This window comes from Trichechus manatus, unplaced genomic scaffold, assembly GCF_000243295.1.
Source record: "Trichechus manatus latirostris isolate Lorelei unplaced genomic scaffold, TriManLat1.0 scaffold00008, whole genome shotgun sequence".
In the NCBI taxonomy this organism is placed as follows: domain Eukaryota; kingdom Metazoa; phylum Chordata; class Mammalia; order Sirenia; family Trichechidae; genus Trichechus; species Trichechus manatus.
In genome coordinates, this window is record NW_004443944.1 from 32,820,559 (window position 1) to 32,842,214 (window position 21,656).

General features: G+C 47.7%; 1 protein-coding gene across 1 annotated transcript in view; it reads left to right on the forward strand.

Annotated features, from left to right (window-relative positions):
• NRSN2 (neurensin 2) overlaps positions 1 to 1,118 on the forward strand; it is a 2,486-nt gene extending 1,368 nt beyond the window's left edge. The window contains exon 2 of the mRNA XM_004370483.1: positions 693 to 1,118. Within this exon, the coding sequence (XP_004370540.1) occupies positions 693 to 1,118 (426 nt within the window). The remainder of the gene's footprint in view (positions 1 to 692) is intronic.
• The last annotated feature ends 20,538 nt before the right edge of the window (positions 1,119 to 21,656 follow it).

The following is a 21,656-nucleotide window of genomic DNA, read 5'->3' on the forward strand; positions in this document are numbered from 1 at the left end:
CACTGAGTCAATTCCGACTCATAGCAACCCTGTAGGACAGAGTAGAACTGCCCCATAGGGTTTCCAAGGCTGTAATCTTTACAGAAGCGGGCTGCGCCATCTTTCTCCATGGAGCAGCTGATAGATTCAAACCATAGAACCTTTGGTTATCAGCCAAGCACTTTAACTACTGTGCTACCAGGGCTCCTCATCACTTATATAGGAACCAAAATACATGTCAAAGTGTGCACCCAGGTGAGCACACTGAAGAACAAATGGGCACAGTGTTTGCCTGAGTGCAGAGTGGAGGGACCTGACCCAGGCTGCGGGTGTCCTGGAAGGCTTCCTGGAGGAAGTGAGGTTTGAGATGAGATCTGAGGAACATGTAGGTGTTAACTCTACAGAGAAAGGGGTGAATGGGACACAGAGATAAGATGGGACCCAAATAATACAGGAGGGGACTCGAGGTTGGCAGGAGAAACCCACTGCTGGGTGGGAGCTGAGAAGGAAATTAATCAAGAAGCTTCAAGATTCCAAATAGAACACGACTGTTTGTGCCCCTGTCAGTTAGGTCCCAGCACGTGTGTTCTGTGATTCCCACCTCTTAAGGCTGGACCAAGAAGTGTCCTTTAAATCCCATTGGGATCCAAGGTGACCCCTTGGCCTGGGGCCCCTGGCTGACCCTGACTGCTTCCTGTTCTGTCTCTCCCCAGATCAGTTTGTCCTCAGGGACCCTGCTTCTGCTGCTGGGTGTGGCAGCCCTGACCACTGGCTATGCGGTGCCCCCCAAGCTGGAGGGCATCGGCGAGGGTGAGTTCCTGGTATTGGATCAGCGGGCAGCTGACTACAACCAGGCCTTGCGCACCTGCCGCCTGGCAGGCATGGCGCTTTGTGCAGCAGCTGGAGTCCTCCTGGCCTTCTGCCTATTCTGGGCCATGACTGGCTGGCTGAGCCAAGACACCAAAGCAGAGCCCTTGGACACTGAAGCTGACGGCCATGTGGAAGTCTTTGGGGATGAGCTGGAGGAGCAGCTGTCCCCCATCTTCTGTGATACCAGCAGTCAGTCATGGCTCTCGACACCCGCTAGCCCCTTTGGGCAATCCTCTGTGCTGACCATCCAGCCCAAGCGGGACTCTTGAGCTGCCCACTCGGCCAGAGGAGGAGCTGGGCCTGGGGTCTGGGCCCTTCTTCCTCCCCACGACACCCTGCCGTCCCATTGTCTCCCCGACTTCTCCCTTTCAGCAGGGCCTGTTTCATCCAAGCCCTCAAAAGGCCCAACTCCAGGTCAGAAAGTCAGGAGGTCAAATCATCTCCCTGTCCCTCCCCCGTGGATAGGACCATAACTTATCCAAGATGCCAGTCTTCCCCAAATCCTCCTAAAAGGTCACACCCACTCCTCCTTTCCAAGGCCCTGAAAGGAACAGAAAACATCTGCCTCAACCTGGCCCCCGCTTTTCCCACTGTGTGACCTTGGGCAAGCCCCTTACCTTTTCAGACCATCAGCTCCTGCCTCTCTGTACTGTGAGGGGTTTGGACCGGATTCTAAGCTTTGTGACTTTCCTGTTCCTTTCTCCCGGGGTATAAGCACTACCTTCCATAGGCAAGGATTGGGGGAGGGGTAAGGGGTCATTCTCTCATCCACCAGGTTGCCTCAGGATGAGTCAAAGATGCTCACTTGGCCTTCCCCTCCAGGATGGTGTGAAAACATCCCAATTTACCCCAGGCAGTATGCTTTCTACATGCATTTGACATCACAGCTGCACAGTCCACCTGTCATGGGGCTATTATTGGCCCCAGTTTATAGATAAAGGGGCCGAGGGTGGCTGAGAGGTGATGTGTCCAACGTCACACAGCAAGGCAGTCTGCAGGGACTCAGATCCACATCTTCAGACCCCTCCTACTCCAGCGCTTGTTCCAGGGCCTCACTCCATCCTGATTCCCAGGGGACTCACTGGGCAGGGGCAGCATTGGCCCAGAGAGACTAGCTGGAGGCCTGATGGTCCCAGGTAGCTTGGAAGATATTTTGGACATGGATTTAAGTGGCCTCTAAGAGCCAGGAGGCAGGAGAACTGGGATGTCTTTGCCCCCTGGAAGTCCCCCCTTCTAGCCCCAGAGTCTGACCTGGAGGGACCAGCGTCTCCATCCTGCAGGGTCCCCAGCCAGTGGCATTGTATACTTTCTTCACCACTAGGGGGAGCTCCAAGACAGCTGGAGAGAAGTGCTCATGGCTCTCCCCTGGCCACTCCCTAACACCACCCATCTCAGCCTGGACAATCCTCCTGGGAGGATCCTTATTCCCCTCCAGGCCAGGCCCTACCGCCCTTGTGCCCCTTGCCTCTCCGCATCCTACACCCTTGCCATACCACCTTCCCTTTCAATAAACAGCTGGGATGGACGCTGACCCTGCCTCCTTTCTCCCTGGCCACTGGGGCATAGGGAGGGAGGAAAGAGACCTTTATGTGTACCTGCTCTGTGCTGGGCATTTACATCCATTATTTCTCATTTGCTCTCATGATAACCCTTCGAGAAAGGGATTATTTTCCTTATTTTAGGAGTCCCTGTGTAGTGCAAACATTTAAGTGCTCAGCTACAAACTGAAAGGTTGGCGGTTCAAATCCACCCAGAGGCACCTTAGAAGAAAGGCCTGGACAGCTACTTCCAAAGGACACAGCCTTGAAAACCCTATGGAGCACAGTTCTACTCTAAAACACATGGGGGCACCATGGGTTGGAATTACCTTGATGGCAGCTGGTATATAAGGTGTCGTCGTTTTACAGATGAGATAACTGAGCATCAGAGAGGTGAAGTCACTTACCTAAGGCCTCGCAGAGGTGAGTTGAGATACTCACCTCAGTGGTCCACTGCATGAGAGTGTGTGGCGCTCCCGTGTCAGGTAGGAAGGACACTTCTCAGCCATCTGAGAACCTATTGCTCTCATCCCATGCCCAATCAAGGTCAGCAGACAAGGAGGGGAATGAGAGGGCAGGGGCCTGGGGAGAGGACTGGAGCCAAAGGTGGGATCTTTTCCAGGGTGAGAAGAACAGCTGACACCTATTGAAACTTGCCAGGTGCCAGGTCCTGTTCTCAGGGCTTTATAGACATGAACTCATTTAACCCTCACAACAACCTATGAGGTGGTGGTGTGACTGAATTGTATTCAGATACGTATTTCCTGGCCCCTGTACCTGTGGAAGGAGCCCTGGTGGCACAGTGGTTAAAGCGCTTGGCTGGTAAACGAAAGGTTGGTGGTTTGAACTCACTGACCACTCTGCAGGATAAAGATGTGGCAGTTCTCTTCTGTAAAGATTTAGAGCCTTGGAAACCCTATGGGGCAGTTCTACTCTGTCCTATAGAGTTGCTATGAGTGGGGATCAACTCTACGACTGGGTTTTTTTGGTACCTGTGGATGTGATCAGGTTTGGAAATAGAGGTTTCTTTTGTTATGCTAATGAGGCCATACCAAAGTAGAGTGGGTCCTAAACCTAATCCCTTCTGAGTTGTAAAAACAGCGGAATAGAAACAGACACACACAGTGGGAAGACGCCATATGAAGACAGACACACCGCAGATGCATCTATAAGCCTAGGAAAGCTAAGGATTGCCCTATAATAGAAGCTGAAATGGGCGAAGAAGGACCTCCCCCTAAAGCCATGCCCTAAATCAGTACTTTTAGCCTCCTGAACTGTGAGAAAATAAATTTCTGTTCTTTAAAGCCACCCACTTACGCTATTTCTGGCCTGGCAGCACTAGCTAAGACAGATGGGGACTGTTATTCCCAAACTCACTCCCAAACTCCACAATTATATTTCCAACAGCGTTCACCTGGATGTTAAATCGCCAATTCAGTTATCTCAAACTGTCCTCCTTATCATCTCCCGCCCCCCAAGTCTGCCTCTACTTCATTGTCCACATCTTAGACAGTAGCAGCTCCATCCTTCTGGCTGCTCTAGACAAAACCCTGGAGTCATCCTTGACTCTTCTTTTTCTCTCACACCCTGAATCTAATCCATCAAGTCCTGTCAACTCAATCTTGGAAATACATCCCAAACCCAACTACTCCACACTATCCCCACGATTAGCTCCCTGGTCTAAGCCACCATCACCTCTCATCTGGAGTATTGCATCAGCTTCTCTGTGGTCTCCCTGTTTCTTCTTTTTGCACACACCCCCACTCCCACCCCAGTCTGATTTCCACAGGGCAGACAGACACATCTTGTTAAAACATAAGTCATGTCCCTCCTTTGCTCAGAACCTTCCCATGGCTCCCACCTTACCCAGAGTAAAAGCCAAAATCCTTGCCATGCCACACAAGGCCCTACACAATTTACCACATCCCCCACCTTCCCCTGTGACCCCAACTCTCACCACTTTCCCACTTCCTGTCTCCTCTCCAGTCACACTGGCCTCCTTGTTGTTCCTCCTCCAACAAGCTAGGCTCCTGCCTCAGTGAGGGCCTTTGCCTAGCTGTTCTCTCTGCTGGTGGGCTCTTCCCCAGTTAACCACTTGGTCAATTCCCTCACCTCCTTCACATCGTTGCTCAGATGTCACCCTCTCAGTGAGGCCTTCCCTGAGCACCTACCCTATTTAAAAATGCAACCATGCCCCCATACTCCTTTCCCTGTGCACTTTGGATTTTTTTTTTTTTTGCTTTCCCACAGTACTTACTACCTTTCTATATAATTTATCTATTTATTATTTCTTTGTTTATTTCCTGTCTATCCCACTACAATATAAACACCACAAGAGCAGGAATCTTTGCTTGCTTTGTTTACTGACATATCCCAAGTGCCTGGAACAGTGCCTGGCACATAGTAGATGCTCAATAAAAATTTGTTGAGTAAAGCAACCCTACTTTCACAAATGAGGAAATTGAAGTTTAGAGACATCAAGCAACTTGCCCAGGGATACAGAGCTAGTAAGTGACAGAGCTGGGATTCAAATGCACGCAGCTGAGCTCCAGAGGCCATAGGCTGGGCTACCATACTTTGCTGCCACCTGGCTTGAAGGCCCAGATCTGGAAGCACAATATTAAGTGTCAACAAGTGTATCCAGATGATTGTTGCCTTGTGGAAATGTGAGCACAGTGTTAACAGACTTTTTTTTTTTTTTTCAGAGAAGTTAAAGATCCCAGTTGTTAAATGAAATGTATCTATTTTTAAATATCAGTATCTAATTAAAGATTTGACTAAGCACTGTGCAAGACAAACAAGCATTCCTGGGGACAGCTACAATTCATGGGCAGACATTGTGTGACGCCAACTTGGACACTCCTGGGTAGTGCCCATGGCTGATCAGGACTAAGGATAGGATTTCATGTTGACTAACTGGCTCAGGAAACCAAAGTAGACTCTGCTCTCAACGCCGAATATGTCACATAAGCTTTCCTTCCCAGCTGCTACACAGGAAGCCACCCCTTGTCTGTAACCCTAATAAATCCCAGGCCTCCGCACAGCCCAGTCTCCACAGAGCATCCCATTTTAGAGAAGCAGAATCCAACTTAAATTCTATGTGTTGGAATGCTGAAGCACTGTCTGTAATAGAAAACGTTTAGAAGTAATCCAAGTGTTCATTGGTAGGACACTAGTTAATAAATCATGGTCCATTTATACACTGGAACGCTTTGTAAAAGAATGAGGAAGCTCTTTATGTACTGACCTGGACCCATCTCCAAGTTATTCTGTTAGATGAAAAGGTGAAAGAACTCTATGAATACATTTTTTAATGTTTGTGTGAAAAAGAGAATACTTATGGACATTGCTCTGGGTAGTTAGAGGTAGGGATTAGATGAAGATATTCACCATCTACTTTTCCATTCATTTTGAATTTTGAACCATGTGAATGTATTACATTTTAATTTTAATGTATTAATTTTAATTTTAACCTTAAAATGAAAAAAAATACAATCGATTGAATAGATAAATAAATGAGAGAGAAGAGGCACATCTTCCTTACAGAGGAATTCTAATTCATAAATGCAGAAGGATTGAAAGACATAGAAAAATCACCATTAGAACACCAGAATTAAGTTAGTAATTGCTGCAGGCAAGATCCACTGATGAAAGCTAAAGCCATGGGTGAAACTTTAGGGAGAAATAGGGCATTTGCACAGTCTCAAACTATCTCTGCCTAAATATTTGTGACTGTGGTGGTGGTAACATATGTCCAGAAATTCTTTGATGCACCACCCTCCAGGAGCTGGGGCTTAATTCTCCTTCTCTTGAGTGTGGGCTGGACCTAGCAACTTGCTTCTAACAAACAGAACCTGGAAAGGAAAACATAATGACTTTGCAGTGAAGAGATCTGGCAGACACCGCCTTAACCAAATGACGAAGGTTAGCATCACCAGTAACAAGTCCTGTTGATGTCACGTACCCCCTGACAGGATATGAGGAGAAGGATACTTCACTTCTGTGGTATTCAATCCATAACTTCAGCCTAATCGTCAAAAAATCCAAATTGAAGGACAGTCTACAAAATACCTGACCAGTGCTCTTCAAAAGTGTCAAAGTCATGAAAGACAAGGAAAGGCCAAGAAACTGTCACAGACTGGAGGAGACTGACGAGACATGGAACAAGGGCATAGAGGAACCCTCTGTACTGTCTTTGCAATTCTTCTAGAAATCTAATTCAAAATAAAAAGTTAAAAAAATAACACAATTGTTCCAGTCAAGATGGAGTAACAGGGATCCAACTTACCCTTGCACCTGAAAGAACCAAAGAATGGACCAGGAAATTAATGGAGATGAGCCCTACAGTTGCCCCAGCTGACCTCCTTGAGAGGTTCCAGGCAGTGCAATAGATTTCAATTTTCTCTCTCAATAATTAGGTAACAAGGAGACAAAAAATCAGTAAGGATAGGAAAGGTTTGAGCAACACTATCAGCTTGACCTAACTGGCATTTATAGAGCACTGCGCCCAACAACAGAGCCCTGGTGGTGCAGTGGTTAAAAGCTCAGCTGCTAACCAAAAAGTCGGTAGTTCAAATCCACCAGCAGCTCCTTGGAAACCCTGTGGGCAGTTCTACGAGTCGCAATCATTCTATGAGTCGGAATGGACTCGACAGCAGCGGGTTTGGCTTTGGTTCTTCCACCCAGCAACGGCAGAATACACAAGGCCTCTGGCTTTGGCGGCTCCTGGGGACCAGAAGGCAAGTGGGAAACTCAATAGACACAAAGCCCATGGCTGCCTCTGGGGGCCCTCTGGTGTTCCGTTCAAGGGGCGGCAGCTCGCAGTTTAACAGCTTCCGGCCAACCAGAGAGGGAAGCTGCATTTCCTCTTGCCAGCATTCCTTGCCCTCTCCGCGGTGAGGAGACCCGGGAGAGGGAGAGAGGCCACTTTCTGCTCCACCCTCTTTTATCCCAGAGCCTGAGCATCTGGTCCCCTGCCCCACCCCCCGCCCCCAACACCCATGGGGCTGCCCCTACCTCTGCTGGGTCCCGCCTACCCTCCCCTATCCCCACCGACCCAGGGAGCTAGTTATTTCTCAAGCCCAAGGGAGACCCCAGCTTCCTAGAAGCCCCTCCAGCCCATCCCTAACTGGACTAAAGAAGGGGTGATCTGGGGCCATCTCCTGGCCTCTGGGGGTGCTGAGACAGGGCAGGGAGCTGAGATGCTCCAAGGTTAGAAAGAAAAACAAAGGGGTACTCATATAGACGGGGACGGTGTTACTGGGAGGATCAGAGAGGCAGATGTTAAGCAGCAATTCATGCCCCAAACTCTTTGTCCCAAATCCCAAATCTTATATAGAGTTCAGGCTGAGAGTGAGTCACTGCACCAGGGTTCAGGTTGCTGTGTGGTCCTGGGCAAGTTTTTAACTTCTCTGAGCCTCAGTTTCTTTGTTTCTAAAATAGGAACAATGATGATATCAATCTCCTGAGACTGTTTGAAGACTGAATGAGTTTAACACAGTGCCTAGCACACGGAAGTGCCCAAAATACATTAGTTATTATTAAAGGCTTCCTTGGGCGGTGCAAATGGTTAAGCTCTCAGGGGCTAACTAAAGGGTTGGTAGTTTGAGTTCACCCAGAGACACCTTGGAAGAAAGGCCTGGTGATCTACATCCAAAAATCAGCCATTGAAAACCCTGTGGAGCACAGTTCTACTCTGACACTGTAGAACTGACTGTATGGCAACTGGTATTATTATTAAAGAGAAGAAATCTGAGGCAAGAGCAGGCAACGCGCAGGCTATACTTACGGATGACTCAGACCTGGTCCTGTTCTCCAGGGACTCACAATCTAGTGGAAAGAACAGTCCTGTAGATAAACAATGGCAATATAATGAGATAAAGGAGGAACAATGCAATGTCGTATCACTGGGGACAGACACAGGGTGATTCAGAGAGTGACACACAATAATAATCACATACATAGCACTTATCTGTGCCAGGCACTGTACTCAGTACTTTACAGATGTTAACTCTTTTGTTCTCCTCCTACCATAAGGTGGTTACTATTGTCATAGAAAAGGACTCACAGAAAAGGAAACTGAGACACAGTGTTTAAGCATCCTGCCCAAGGTTGCACAGCCAGCAGAGGTGAGATTTGAATCCAAGCAGTCCAGATCCTGACTGCCCCATACATCTGGTATCAACAGATGCAGAAGTAACCCCTATCCCCCCAGACTCTACCAACTAACCAACTATAAAGAGATGGGGTTTACTCATGACCCCACACACATGTTCATACAGGCACAGGCAAGCAGAAAATCCTCTGGAACACCCTCCGCCCAGGATTGGTGCACATTGTTGGAAAAAAATAATCAGCCCTAAATGAACTCAACCACATTTGCATCCAGGTGTGAAGTGGTGAATCCATATACAACTTCTCGAATAAGCACGCCACACGCTGTGTGTGCACACCAACATATATCCATGCGCACACTAAAAGGCATGTAAATTGTTATGATGATGTCTGTAGAGACACCAACACACTCAGCTAGTAGTGTATTTGCACTTCCTCTGTGATTGATTTTAGCAACTACAGTCATTGAGCAACTACTACGTGTAAATAAGAAGAGATAAAGGTTAGAGAAGTGAAGTGGCTTGCCCAAGGTCACACAGTTTGTAAATGGGATTCAAACCCTAGTCCTATAATACTAGGCTGTAGTGTCTACTCCACTGTTATGCAGATGTGTTCACGAGGGAATAGATGTGCCATGGCTGGATTTCCACACTGACACCCCCCGTGACCTCGGACATGTCATGTCCTTGTCCAGGCCACATCCTCACGTGTCTGCTCACATGCATGCTGCATGGAGACGCACGGTGACGGGACCAGTGACCCATGGCCCCTCTCCAAGTCTCCGCCTGGACTGGTGTCACTGAGGACTGTGAACTTCCTGTCCCAGCCTTGCCATGCCCCAGAGTACATAGCTGAAAGCCAAGCCCTGGGCACCAGGCCATCAGGGCCCTGGTGACAGAATAGCTCACAGGATTTCATAAGCACCGGCTGGGGCATGTGCTCAAGGCAGGGAGAACTCGGAGGGAAAACAGGATGCCCCCTGGGGTGTGCACCTGGTTAGGATCCATGGACTGGTTTTGGCGGGGATGAGCTGCCAGGCAGCTGATGGGCACTCAGCAAATACATGCTGTGTAGGGACCAAGGGGGAAGGGAGGGAGGAAGGGCTGCAGCATGTCATGACCCTGGAGGGAGTGAGTGAATGAATGAATGAACAAACAGATAAACAAGTTAATGATGGAATGAGGGAGGGAGTGAATTTATTTTTTCCACAACTCTTAAGCGTCTATTCTGTACTGGCCCTGGGCAGGGTACTGTGGATGCTTGGTGGACAGGGTGGACACAGCCCTGCAGGAGTAGAGCCTCCTTCCCCACCCCCCACCCCCACTTGAGCCTCTGCCCCGCCCCTGTCCTGTGCCTCTGGGCCTGCCCTAAGTCATGCCTGACACCCGCTCACAGCTGCTTCTTCCACCCAGAGGACAAAGGCCTCCTCAGCCTCCACTTACAAAGGTGAGAGTATAGAGCCCTAATGACGCCAGTCAGGCCAGGGTCCTGGAGAACTGAGTCACAGTGACTCAGTCAATGAGCAGGGTTGTCAGCCTGTCCAGGAGAGCAAGAATGTTGAAGAGGCCTGTGTGTGTGTGTGTTTCTGGGCATGAACATGCGCACAGCTGGGAGTCGGCTAGCTGGTCAATGTGTCACCAAAGCAATTTGCACAGTGCCAGCCCAGAGTAGGGGCTGGGTGACCATGGCATCACTTGCACGTGTCTGGACCTCACCCGGCACATGTCCATCACTCCAGTGCGTGGAATGTGGGTCATGTGCCTGGGCACACTCCACGCACATGGGCACCAGGGGGCGGCTTTTGGTTGCACGCGTTTCTCACGCCTCTGGGCTCCTGGTAGAGAGGTCTATGCCGAGGGCACGGGAGGCCCTCTGCCAGGAGGTCTTTACCCCTGGGGCCCAGGGTCTGGGCTGAGAAGCGTGTTTCCCTACAACTTCACCAGCACAGGCTCAGATTGCTTAGTGAAGTTATTTATTCCTCATAAATAATAACGATGGTTGCCACGAGCATTTATATAATAATATTAGCCAACAATTTTGAGTTTTTAGTATGTGTTGGACATTGTGCTAAGCATTTTGCACTTGTTCATTCATCCAACAAATATTCATTGAACAACTAGCAGGTGCTGGGCTCTATGCTCGACAGGGGGATGCAGCATCCCTGTCCTCAGGGTTCTTCCATTCTAGTGGGGGCAGGAGAGACAGACAGTAAGCAATCTAATGTATAAACGAGATGACTTCTGGCCTTGACAAATGCTATGGACAAAATAAGACAGAGTTATGGATTGGAGATGACTGCAGGGGGGATCAGGGAGGGCCTCTCTGAGGAGGCGACAGTTGAGCAGAGACCTGAAGGACAAGAAGGAGCTAGGGAAGATTTAGGAAAAGTTCCAGGCAGATGGACCAGCAAGAACAAAGGCCCTGAGGCAGAGGCGGGCAGGGACCAGATCAGTAATTATCATTCCAACTTCATAGACAAGAAAACTGAGGCTGATGAGGGCAAGTGACTTGCCTGATGTCACAGCTATTTAGGGCTAAGCAGGGATTCACGCCCAGGTCTGTCCAGACTCCAAAATCCAGACATTTTTTCACTTCACTCCAGGCTACCACCAAGACATACATCTGTGCAATTCACACCAATACATGTGCAAATGCACGCACACACACACACACACACACACACACACACTGCACAGTGACCTATAATGAGGGGGTGTGGGCTTGGTGATCACGAACGGCCAAATCAGTAGATCATCTAAGATTCCAACATTTTCCCTGGTGTCTTGTAGGGCCAAGTAGGAGGCTGGATGTCACCTTAGTCCAGCCTTTCGGAAACTCTGGGCCAATGAAAGGTTAAATGGCAGGAAGAGGGAAACAGCCTCCTAAGGAAGGGACAGGGACCCTGGGGTGGCCTGTGGGGGTGCAGAGTTGAGGGGGAGATGATAGAGATGTGAGAGCCCATGGCAGCGAGAGCCCACGGGAGGAGGGAGAGAGACTTGAGAACAGAGGAGGCAGAGTGGGGTGAGATCATTCTTGGAAGTGGCAGGGCCTCCATGCCAGTCACAAGCCCCTGCCTAAGCCAATATACCTTGCCTCCTCTCGCCTGCACTGGGTCACCTCTGGAGATGGTGAGCTCAGTGGCTGACCTTAAGGAAGTTTTTATTCCACATTTGCCTTTGTGGAAGAAATTCACTCTCATAATAAGAGAAACACATACAAAAGCTGCATGAAGACACTTTTCTTTTTCAAACAGATTGGAAAAGATCAAAAACTGTAACACCCTATGCTGGTGAAGTTGTGGGAAAACAGGCACTCATAAACTCTGCTAGTGGGAAGTAAATTTGTTGCAATCTCAATAGAGGATAATCCAGAAATCTCTATTATAATTGTAAATGTACAAACTTTTGATTTAGCGATTCTGGTTCCAGGATATTAGCTCATAGTTTCTCTCTAATCTTTCCTCTTTCCATGTATGGACATTGCAGCATTGTTCGATATAGAGAAAGATAGGAAATAATTAAATGTTCATTGACAAGGGGTGGTTTAAATTAACTGGTGCATTCTACAGTGTTGTTGTTGTTATGTGCCATCACGTCAATTGCGACTCATAGCGACCCTATAGGACAGAGTAGAACTGCCCCATAGGGTTTTCAAGGAGCAGCTGGTGGATTCGAACTGCCGACCTTTTCATTAGCAGCCATAGCACTTAACCACTGTGCCACCAGGGCTCCTACAATAGTATACAATAAAGAACTCCTGATCTTCCCCCAAACACCGTGCTGTTTCATTGCCAAGAAATCTTGGAGACGTCCTTGACATCTCCCTGTCCATTATACCCTGAATCTGAAATGTCAACAATCCTGTTGGCCCACCTTCAAAATAAACCTGGAATCCATCATGTCTCACCACCTGCATAGCTACCACCCCGCTCTGAGCCACCAGAGTTTCTCAATAGAATTATTGCAACATCTGCTCCCTGATCTCCCTGTCCTTGCCTCCCTCAGTCTATTCCCATGATCCTGTTGAAAAATAAACCAGACAATATCCCTCCTCTGCCTAAAACCTTCCATGGCTCCCCACGACTCCCGGGGCTCCACACGGTCTGAACCCCCATTATCTCTCTGATCTTATCCCCCACTGCTTCCCCTTCACTAGCTTCTCTCCAGCCACACAGATCTTCTCCAGCATACCAGCTGAGCTTCCGCTCAGAGCCTTTGCATACACTGTTGCCCCTGTCTGGACAATTTGCCCACCAGGATGTCTGATGGCATCCACTGGACCACCCCACTCAGTACAGCCACCTGCCTGCCCACACCCCACTCTCCTCATTCTCTTTACCCTGCTCTTCATATTACTCTTCCCTATAACACTTATCACTCTCTAACATGCTCTATAATTTAAGTACATATTTATTATGTTGGTTATTTCTTACATATTTTCCCTCTGTTAGAATGTAAGCACCATTTTTGTCTCTTATTTTCACTGCAGTGTCCTTAGCCTGTAGAACACTGCCTGGCAAATAGTAGGTACTCAATAAATATTTGTTCAATGAGTGAATAAATGAAAGTATAAATGGTTTGGTGGATGCTTGAAAGTTATATAGGTGGGTGGGTGGATAGAGGGATGGATGGTGGCTGCTGATGCTGAATGAATGGGGAATGGATGGATGGTGGTTAAATGGAGTGTGGATGGAAGAATAGAGAGATGGTAGGACAAACTTGAATGGATAGATGGTAGGGGTTGGATTGTGGATGAATGGTAAACAGATGGATAAAGGATGAATGAATGGACAGAGGGATTTAATTAGTTCAGCTACTGTTTACTAACCACTTCCCATGTGCCAGGCACTATGCCAGGCGCTGAAGATACAATGGTGAACAAAACAGGTAGTGTGCCTACCCTAATGGAACCCGTAGTCTAGTTGGGAGACAGACACTAAGCAAATAAAATAAAATAAAATGACATATATAATTCCAAAGTATGATAAATTCTGTGAAGGAAAAAAACAGGACACGCTGAGAGAGAATGACATGGTGAGGAATGGATAAAAGGGCAATAAATGGGCAGATGAAGGTGGATAGGACTTGGGCTGGACTGCTTCACCTTAAAGGTCCCTGGCGAGCCACAAGCACCAGCCAGCATCTTCAGACCTGGGGCCTCCCCTACCCAACCAGTAGCTCTGGCCTCAGAGAAACTGTCTCCTCTCTCCCCGCACTGACTCAGCACCTGCCCCAGCCCATCCCCAATAGTCCTGACTGACTCTACCTCCAGTCCCGACCCTGCTGAGTCACAGTCTTGCTAGCCACGGGAAGGCTCCATGGGGCCCCCAGTTCAGTCCAGCCCCTTGGTCATCCCCAACCTGTCTGGGAGAGGCCAAGAGGACCAGAAGGGAGGGTAGCAGGTGCTAAGCTCTTGCTGGCTGTGCCTAAGCACCTGCTCTCTTGATTCTGGAGAGAGTATTTATGACCAGGTCTAGGGCTAGAGCTGGAGTTTATTTGGGGGCTGGACTCAGGCATAATATATTAGAGCTAAGTCTGTCTCCAGTGCTGTAACTCAACCAGGAGCTAGAACTGGAATTCAGGTCAACAATCATATGGGAAAATGTGGGTGCCCAGTCTGTGTCCAAGTCAAAGCTCTATTTGGGGACAAGGTCAGGGGTCAGCAGTGGCTAATTAGTGTTCAGGAATCAGTCTATGTCCAAGGGTTCAGGTCAGAGTTCAGAGTCAGGGAATAGGGCTCAGTCTACCACCAGGGTCGGGGATCAGGGATCAGTCAGTGTCCAGAGCACAACTGAGTCTCTTCTTTCTCCAGAAAGGTCCTTCAGGGGTGGAGTTTGCTTTGGACTCCCACCTTCCAGCCTAAAGTTCAATCATCCAGGCAGCCTGAGGCTTCTCAGTCCCTGCCCTCTATCCCTAGGTCACTCCCTGACAGCCAGGCCTGGCTCCGTGTTTCCCAGGAGGTCTAACAATCCTGACTCTGGCACCCAAGGGGACCAGGGTAGGAGGAGGGGCCATGGGGCAGGGCTCCATGCCTGACCCAGGAGGTCGCCTTGCGCAAGGTTTTCTGATGCAACCAGTTGAACACCTTGGAACCCCCCACCCCTCAGCTTTTCTCAGAAAGGGCAGGGCTGGGTAGTAGCCTGGACTGAGCACACGTAATCTCTTTCCTTTCCTGGCCCCTGATCGCTCCAGGGATCGCTCCAGGGCCCGCAGGAGGCAGGCTGCTAGAAGGAAGGAAGTTGGGTCAGATGACTCAGCAACAACTCCAGTGTTGACGGGAAGTGAAAAAGAGAGGGATCTGGGACCCCCCTCCTTCTCCCAGCTGGAAGGTTAAGGTAGGGAAATACACACACACACACACACACACACACACACACACACGCACACACAAGAAACAGAAATTATATAGCTGAGCCAAGAGAGCAACTGGTGGCCACCCAAGGTCACCCGGCTGTCAGAGACAAGGTCAGAACAAGAAATCAGCTTTTCTGCTGCTGCTGCCTTCAACATGCAGCTGCTACTCTGTACCCCCCGCCCCCAGTCCCCAACCCCTCACCCAACACAGAGAGGAGAGAGGACCCTCCACATTTGAGCAGAGTGTGGGACCTCCCCAGGAGCTTGCAATCTATTTCACTGAGGCCCCTAAATAGTGGAACAACCTGGGCTTTGGAACCTCAGAGATCTGGGTTCAAACCCCACTGGCTTACTATGCGGCCCCGGGCAAGTTACTTTCTGTCTCTGATACCGGCTTTGCTTACTTGTAAAATGGACATAAATTCATCCTTAGCTCGCAGGTTGTGGTGAGGATTACATGAAGAGTACACGTCCAGATGGGAGACACAGCGCAGACCTGCCACAGGAGTGATGCTCAGGAAATGTGTCCTCACCTCCCCCTTCATCCTCAGCTCTAAGCGGGGGACCAGCCTGGGCCCCTTGCAAATAGCCATAGTCACTTATTGTTGATGCTTACCATGTGCCACGCACTCACTCTTCTAAGCACTTTACCTATCTTATCTCATTTAATCCTCCCAATAACTATCAGGAGGACATTGTTACAAATTCCACTCCACAGATGAGGGCTCTGGGTCTCAGAGCAGCTGAGTGACTTGCCCACTGTCACACAGCCAGCACGGGCCAAGGAGGTAGAACAAGGTAGTGGACAGGGAACCATATTGGCTTTGAGCCAGACTGGCTGGCTCCTAATCCCCCTTCCCTCCTCACCCCTTGGGCCAGTGATGTCACCTCTCTGAGCCCCAGTTTCCTCATCTGCCTCCAGGGATGAAATCAGCAACTTCGTGGGGGAGGTTTTGAAGATGCAGTGAGACGATGTAAGGGAAGCACCCACACAGCATTTCACACTCCTTGTGGAAAAAAAACAGAGGCCCACAGGATGGTGGCTGGATCACCCAGCAGAACTGTGGCTGCCCCTGGGCCACCTCTGGGCCACCCTAGACCGTCACTCCCCTGGGACCCAGCCTGAGCCAGATCTGGATGATGAAGCGTTTCTGCAAAGCCCTTGGTAGACTCCAGAGAAGGGGGAGGTGCTACATCATCTCGATAAGAGCTCCCCAAGAAGAGCATAGGCCTAGAACTGCAACTCTTGAATCACCCGCTGTCTTCCTCAAATCCATTTACTCATTTTTTTGTGTGTGTGTGGTAAATATGAATTGATGCTTTTGAATTATGATGTTGGCAAAGAATATTTAATATACCATGGACTACCAGAAGAACGAACAAATCTGTCTCGGAAGAAGTACAGCCACAATGCTCCTTAGAAGCAAGGATGGAGAAACTTTGTCTCATGTGCTTTGGACATGTTACCTGGAGGGACGAGTTCCTGAAGAAGGACATCATGCTAGGTAAGGCAGAGGGTCAGCAAAAAGGAGGAAGACCCTCAACAAGATGGATTGACACAGTGGCTGCAATAGTAGGCTCAAGCATAGCGACGATTGGGAGGATGGCCTAGGACCAGGCAGTGTTTCATTCTGTTGTGCTATGAGTCAGAACCGACTCAAGGGCACCTAACAACAACAGCAAATATGTATGTAACAAAACATTTGCCATTTCAACATTCTTTGCATGTGCAATTTATTGGCATTAATTGTATTCATTGTGTTGTGCAACTATCACCATTATCCATTTCCAATTTTTTCCGTCATCCTTAACAGAAGCTTAGTGTCTCCTAAGCAAAGTCCCCCTTCCCCCTCCCTCCCATCCACTCCTGGTAACCACTAATACCCTCGGGTCTGTATACATTTGTCTGTTCTAGACCTTTCATGTAAGTGGAATCATGTAATATTTGTGACTGACACCCATCTGTATTATTCGTTCTGTAATATTTTTCTTTCAATAAGGTCATTCTTTTAAACTTAGGTAAATTTATTTGAAACAGAAAATGTGCATCACTGACCTCAAATGGAAAACCACTATCAGTTGCCATATAGAGAAGGTAACCCTAAAATTAGGTACAAAGAAAGCAAAACAAGATTATTAAATTTTAGCTAAATCCCGTTTCTTACTGAAGGCTCTGAGGCAGAGCCTTGCTTTCTCTTCCTTAGAAAGTAAGGTGTTAAAAGATACAAACCACTTGCTACTAGGTCGATTCCAACTCATAGCGACCCTGTAGGACAGAGTAAAACTGCCCCGGAGGGTTTCTAAGGCAGTAATTTTTACAGAAGCAGACTGCCTCATCTTTCTCCTGCGGAGCAGCTGGTGGGTTTGAACCACTAACCTTGCATTCAGCAGCCAAGTGCTTAACCACTTGGCCACCAGGGATCCTTTGTTAAAGACATAACCAAAAACACAAACAAACCAATCAAACCTGTGGCTGTTGCGTCAATTCTGACTCATAGTGAGCCGATAGGACAAAGTAGAACTGTCCCACAGGGTTTCCAAGGAGCAGCAGGTAGATTCAGACTGCCAGTCTTTTCGGTTAGCAGCTGTAGTTCTTAACCACTGCACCACCAAGGCTCTGTCAGGGCTCTGTTAAAGACATAGCAGCTGTTAAATGAGACTTTCTCTCCAAGTAATCAGAGGAACAAAAAGAAAATAAAAAGCGAATGCGTATCTCCCTATATGACTTGATGTTGTTTAGTACAGAGTCTTGAGACTCTAAAACCATCTGGCATCCCACCAGTGCCCTACCTATTACATTTTCAGAAACACTGACCTAATGCAACTCTCTCCTCCTATTTTACAGATGAGGAAACTGAGACTCCAAGGGGGAGATGATTTGCCCAAGATCTCAGAGAGTCAGTGTCTTTAGCTAGACCAGGAATCCAGCCAGAACACTTTCAAGCCATAGCTTTACTTTATGGGGGGAATTGGTGAAGATGAAAAGTTTTAAGGACTGATGGTGGAATTTCAGGCATATAGCAGTCACTAGGGACATTCTATAGGGTCGCTATGAGTCGGAATTGACTCTATGGCAACAAGTTTGTTTTTTTTTGGTTAGGGACACCCTGGTGGAAAGGAACAAGGAAGGAGGTAGGCATGGCTCTGATCACAGAAGTCCACAGACTCCACATCCTCTCCTGTCCAGTGGAGCACAGCCCCCTCCCCAGTTCCTCACCCCAGCATTGGGAGTCAGAGGTCAGAGACCAGGCCTCATCAGAACTCCAGCAAATAGAAACTCAGCTGATTTGCTCAAACACCTGTGTAGAGAGATGTTCTGGAGAGAAGGAGATTCATGAAAGCTGAACTGTCTCAGGGAAGGGCACATTTTTGCATTTAATATTTGATCACCACTTATCTTCTCACTTTTTAACAAATGTGTACATAGCATTTATTTATAAATCATGAGGATTTAAGCATTAATCCTCATGACAACCCAATGAGGTAGGTACTATCGATATCCCAATTTTACAGATAAAGAAACTGAGGCTTAGAGAGCTTAAGTAACTTGCCCAAAATCTCACCACTAAGAAGTGGTGGGACTTGAACCCAGGAAATGTTTAACAATGACAGGAGGCTGCCTGAATGCATTTAATCCTTATGACTGCAATGCAAGGGAAGCATAATAAATCCCATTTTATAGATGCAGAAACTGAGGCTCAAGGCTATTTGGGGTCTAGGTTGTAGACCTAGGAGTCGAATTCGTGTTTGCCCAGGCTCTTAACCTCTTTTTGATATTCCTTGGATCATTTATTGGGAATCCTGGTCTAGCATTGCACTGCTCAGTAGGGTAGCCACTAGTCACATGTGGCTATCGAACACTTGCAATTTGGCTAGTGTGACTGAGGAACTCCTGTGACTGATTTTTTAATTTATTTTAATTTTAAAAATGAAACAGGCAAAATATTTTTTCCATTTAGCACAACTTCTTTGTTTTGGCAGGACTGCATTTCACTTTAACCATTGAAAATTTGGTGTCCAAACTGAGAGGTACTGTAAGCATAAAATACATATCAGATTTCCAAGATGTTAGTATAACAAAATTTTAAATACCTCATTAATATTTTACATTAATTATATGTTGAAATAATAATATGTTGGAGATATTAGATTAAATATAATAAATTATTAAAAGTAATTACACCTGCTTCTTTTTACTTTTTTGTAATGCAGAAACTATAAAATCTGAAATTACACAGGTGGTTCACATTATATTTCTATTGGAAAGTGCTGGACTAGAGAGTTGGGGTTCAGTAACTGCAACTACAACAAGGCCCCCAAATCTGGGGGCTATGCCCAGGGTGCAGTTCCAGTGGGCGTACTCACAAGTCCAGGTGGAGGCCACTGGATTGCAAAGGCTGTAAATGTCCCAGGACAGCCTGGTCACTGGAGTCAGCTGTCCTAGGTTCAAATCTCAAATTGGCCTCATACGAGCTGGGTGGCCTTGACTCATCTATGGAATGGAGGCGACAGTGCCCATCTTGCAATCCCTTAAATGCCTAGTGTTCTTGCCTCTGGGCCTTTGCACTTCCTATTTCTTCTGTCTCCGCTGCACGTCTTTGCACCCTTCACCTCTTCCGTCCTTGAAATCTTAGATCAAGCATCATCTTCCTGATGATCCCTACTGGAAATAGTCACCCCTCAGTCATGATAAAAGAGGTGGGTCTAAAATATGGCAGTTATGGCATGTGCCCTGGGCACCACTTGAAGATGGGGTGGGGGCGGGGGCAGGGATGCCACTGAGCAGTTTCTGTATACCTGGTAGGTCCCAACGTCCTTCCTCAAACATGGTAGAAAGAACAAACTTATTTTATTCAAGAAAATAAATACATGATGTTTAAAATCTGTTTTAAAGTCTTCATTTTATTTTCTTGACAATGGTCTATCTCCTTACGGAATTATAAGATCCGTGAGGGCAGGGATGGGTCAGTCTTGCCTCCGCTGAGTTAAGACCAGCATTTAGAACAGGGCCCTCAACCCGGCAGTATTCCACAAAGATAGGAATGTACGAGCAAGCCCACTGCAGTGCTGGCTTCAAACAGTTGCTCAGAGAACAACCATCTTCGCCATTCTTCCCCCTTACCACTGTGGGATCTTCCAACATGAGCCATGGTGTCCTGGTGTAAAAATGAGTTCAAACAACAAGTGTTGATGAGGACCTGGAGAAATTGGAACCCTTATCCATCGCTGCTGAGATTGGAAAATGATGCAGCTGCTGTGGAAAACAGTTCGGTGGTTCCTCAAAAAGATAAAGGTAGAATTATCATATGACCCAGCAATTCAACTCCTAGGTATATACTCAAAAGACTTGAAAGCAGCCCCTCAAAAAGATACTTGTACACCAATGTTCGTTGCAGCATTATTCACAGTAGACAAAAGGTGGAAACAACCTAAATGTCCACCAGCAGATGAACGGATGAAGAAAATATGGTATATACATACAATGCATATACATACACACTCAGCCGTGAAGAGAAATGAAATCTTGATACATGCTACAACATGGATGAGCCTTGGAAACATTGTGCTAAAGGAAAAAAGTCACGAAAGGACGAATATTGTATGATCCCACTTATATGAAACATTTAGTATTGGCAAATATATAGAGACCCAAGTTTGTTAGTGGTTGCCAGGGGCAGAGGGAGGGGAAAAGGGGAGTCATTGCTTCGGGAAAACGGAGTTTCTTTTAAGGGTGATGGAAACAGATAGTGGTGATGGTTGCTCAACATGATGAATGTAATTAATGTCACTGAATTGTACATGGAAAAAAGGTGGAAACAACAAATGTTTTGTTATATATATTTTTAACACAATAAAGAAAAAGTGAGTTCATTCATCCCTCCCTGGTGAGGGAGTCCCCAGGGTTAAATGATATCCGAGATCCCCCTGGTATGCCCCAAGTGGGGGTTGGGGATTCTGAGACACAGGGGAGCTGGTCCTTGGGGCCAGGAACAAGGGAAACAGAGGTCACTCTGTCCCTCCTCCCATCCAGCCTCTGCCTAAGGAATTATTTTTTGACACTGGGTGAATTGAGATATCAAGACCCACCGAAGATTTCCAAGAAAGGTGTTAGACCCCTGAGGCCGCTCGGGGAGGCTCCACTGAACAGCAAATAGCACCAGGGACTCCCAGGCCCTGGGGTTCAAGTCATTGCAGGCCCCTTCCCATCTCTGAGTTCTATTGTCTCCGCTTTATTTTGGAGCACCTACCATAAGCCACATACTGTTTTAAGCATTTTACATGTATTAACTTATTTAATCCTCAAAACAACTGTGTGAAGTGAATACTGTTACGAGTCCATATTAGGGAGGAGGAAACTGAAGCAGGGTTTTAAGTTGTCTTCCTGGGATAGGACAGTGGGTTAAAGCAGAGGTGGGTGCACACTTAGGCAGGGTCCTTCTAGGTTGGAGCCCTGGTGGCTCTTAACCATTACACCACACTGCCTCTATCAAAGAATGCTGTAAAGCCCACCAGAGTGTGAAGCTCAGGCCTCCCCGGGCGCCCCACTGGTTCTTATGAGCCAGGAGTCAGTTCTTAAGTCTGTAAGTCTTTGCAAAGCTCCTGGGCTGCTTCCCCATAGCTGGGCCTCAGGCTGCCCTTCCGTAGAATGGGGACAACAGGGCTTTCTGCCCCGGGTTCTCCTAAGGTTTAATAAGGCAGCAGTGGGCTGGTGCTTTAAACGCAGGGAAGCACCCGGGAAACATTCATAGTTTGCTCTTTTTCTTCTCAGCACCATCTTGGGAGGGAAAGACGTTCTTCCCAT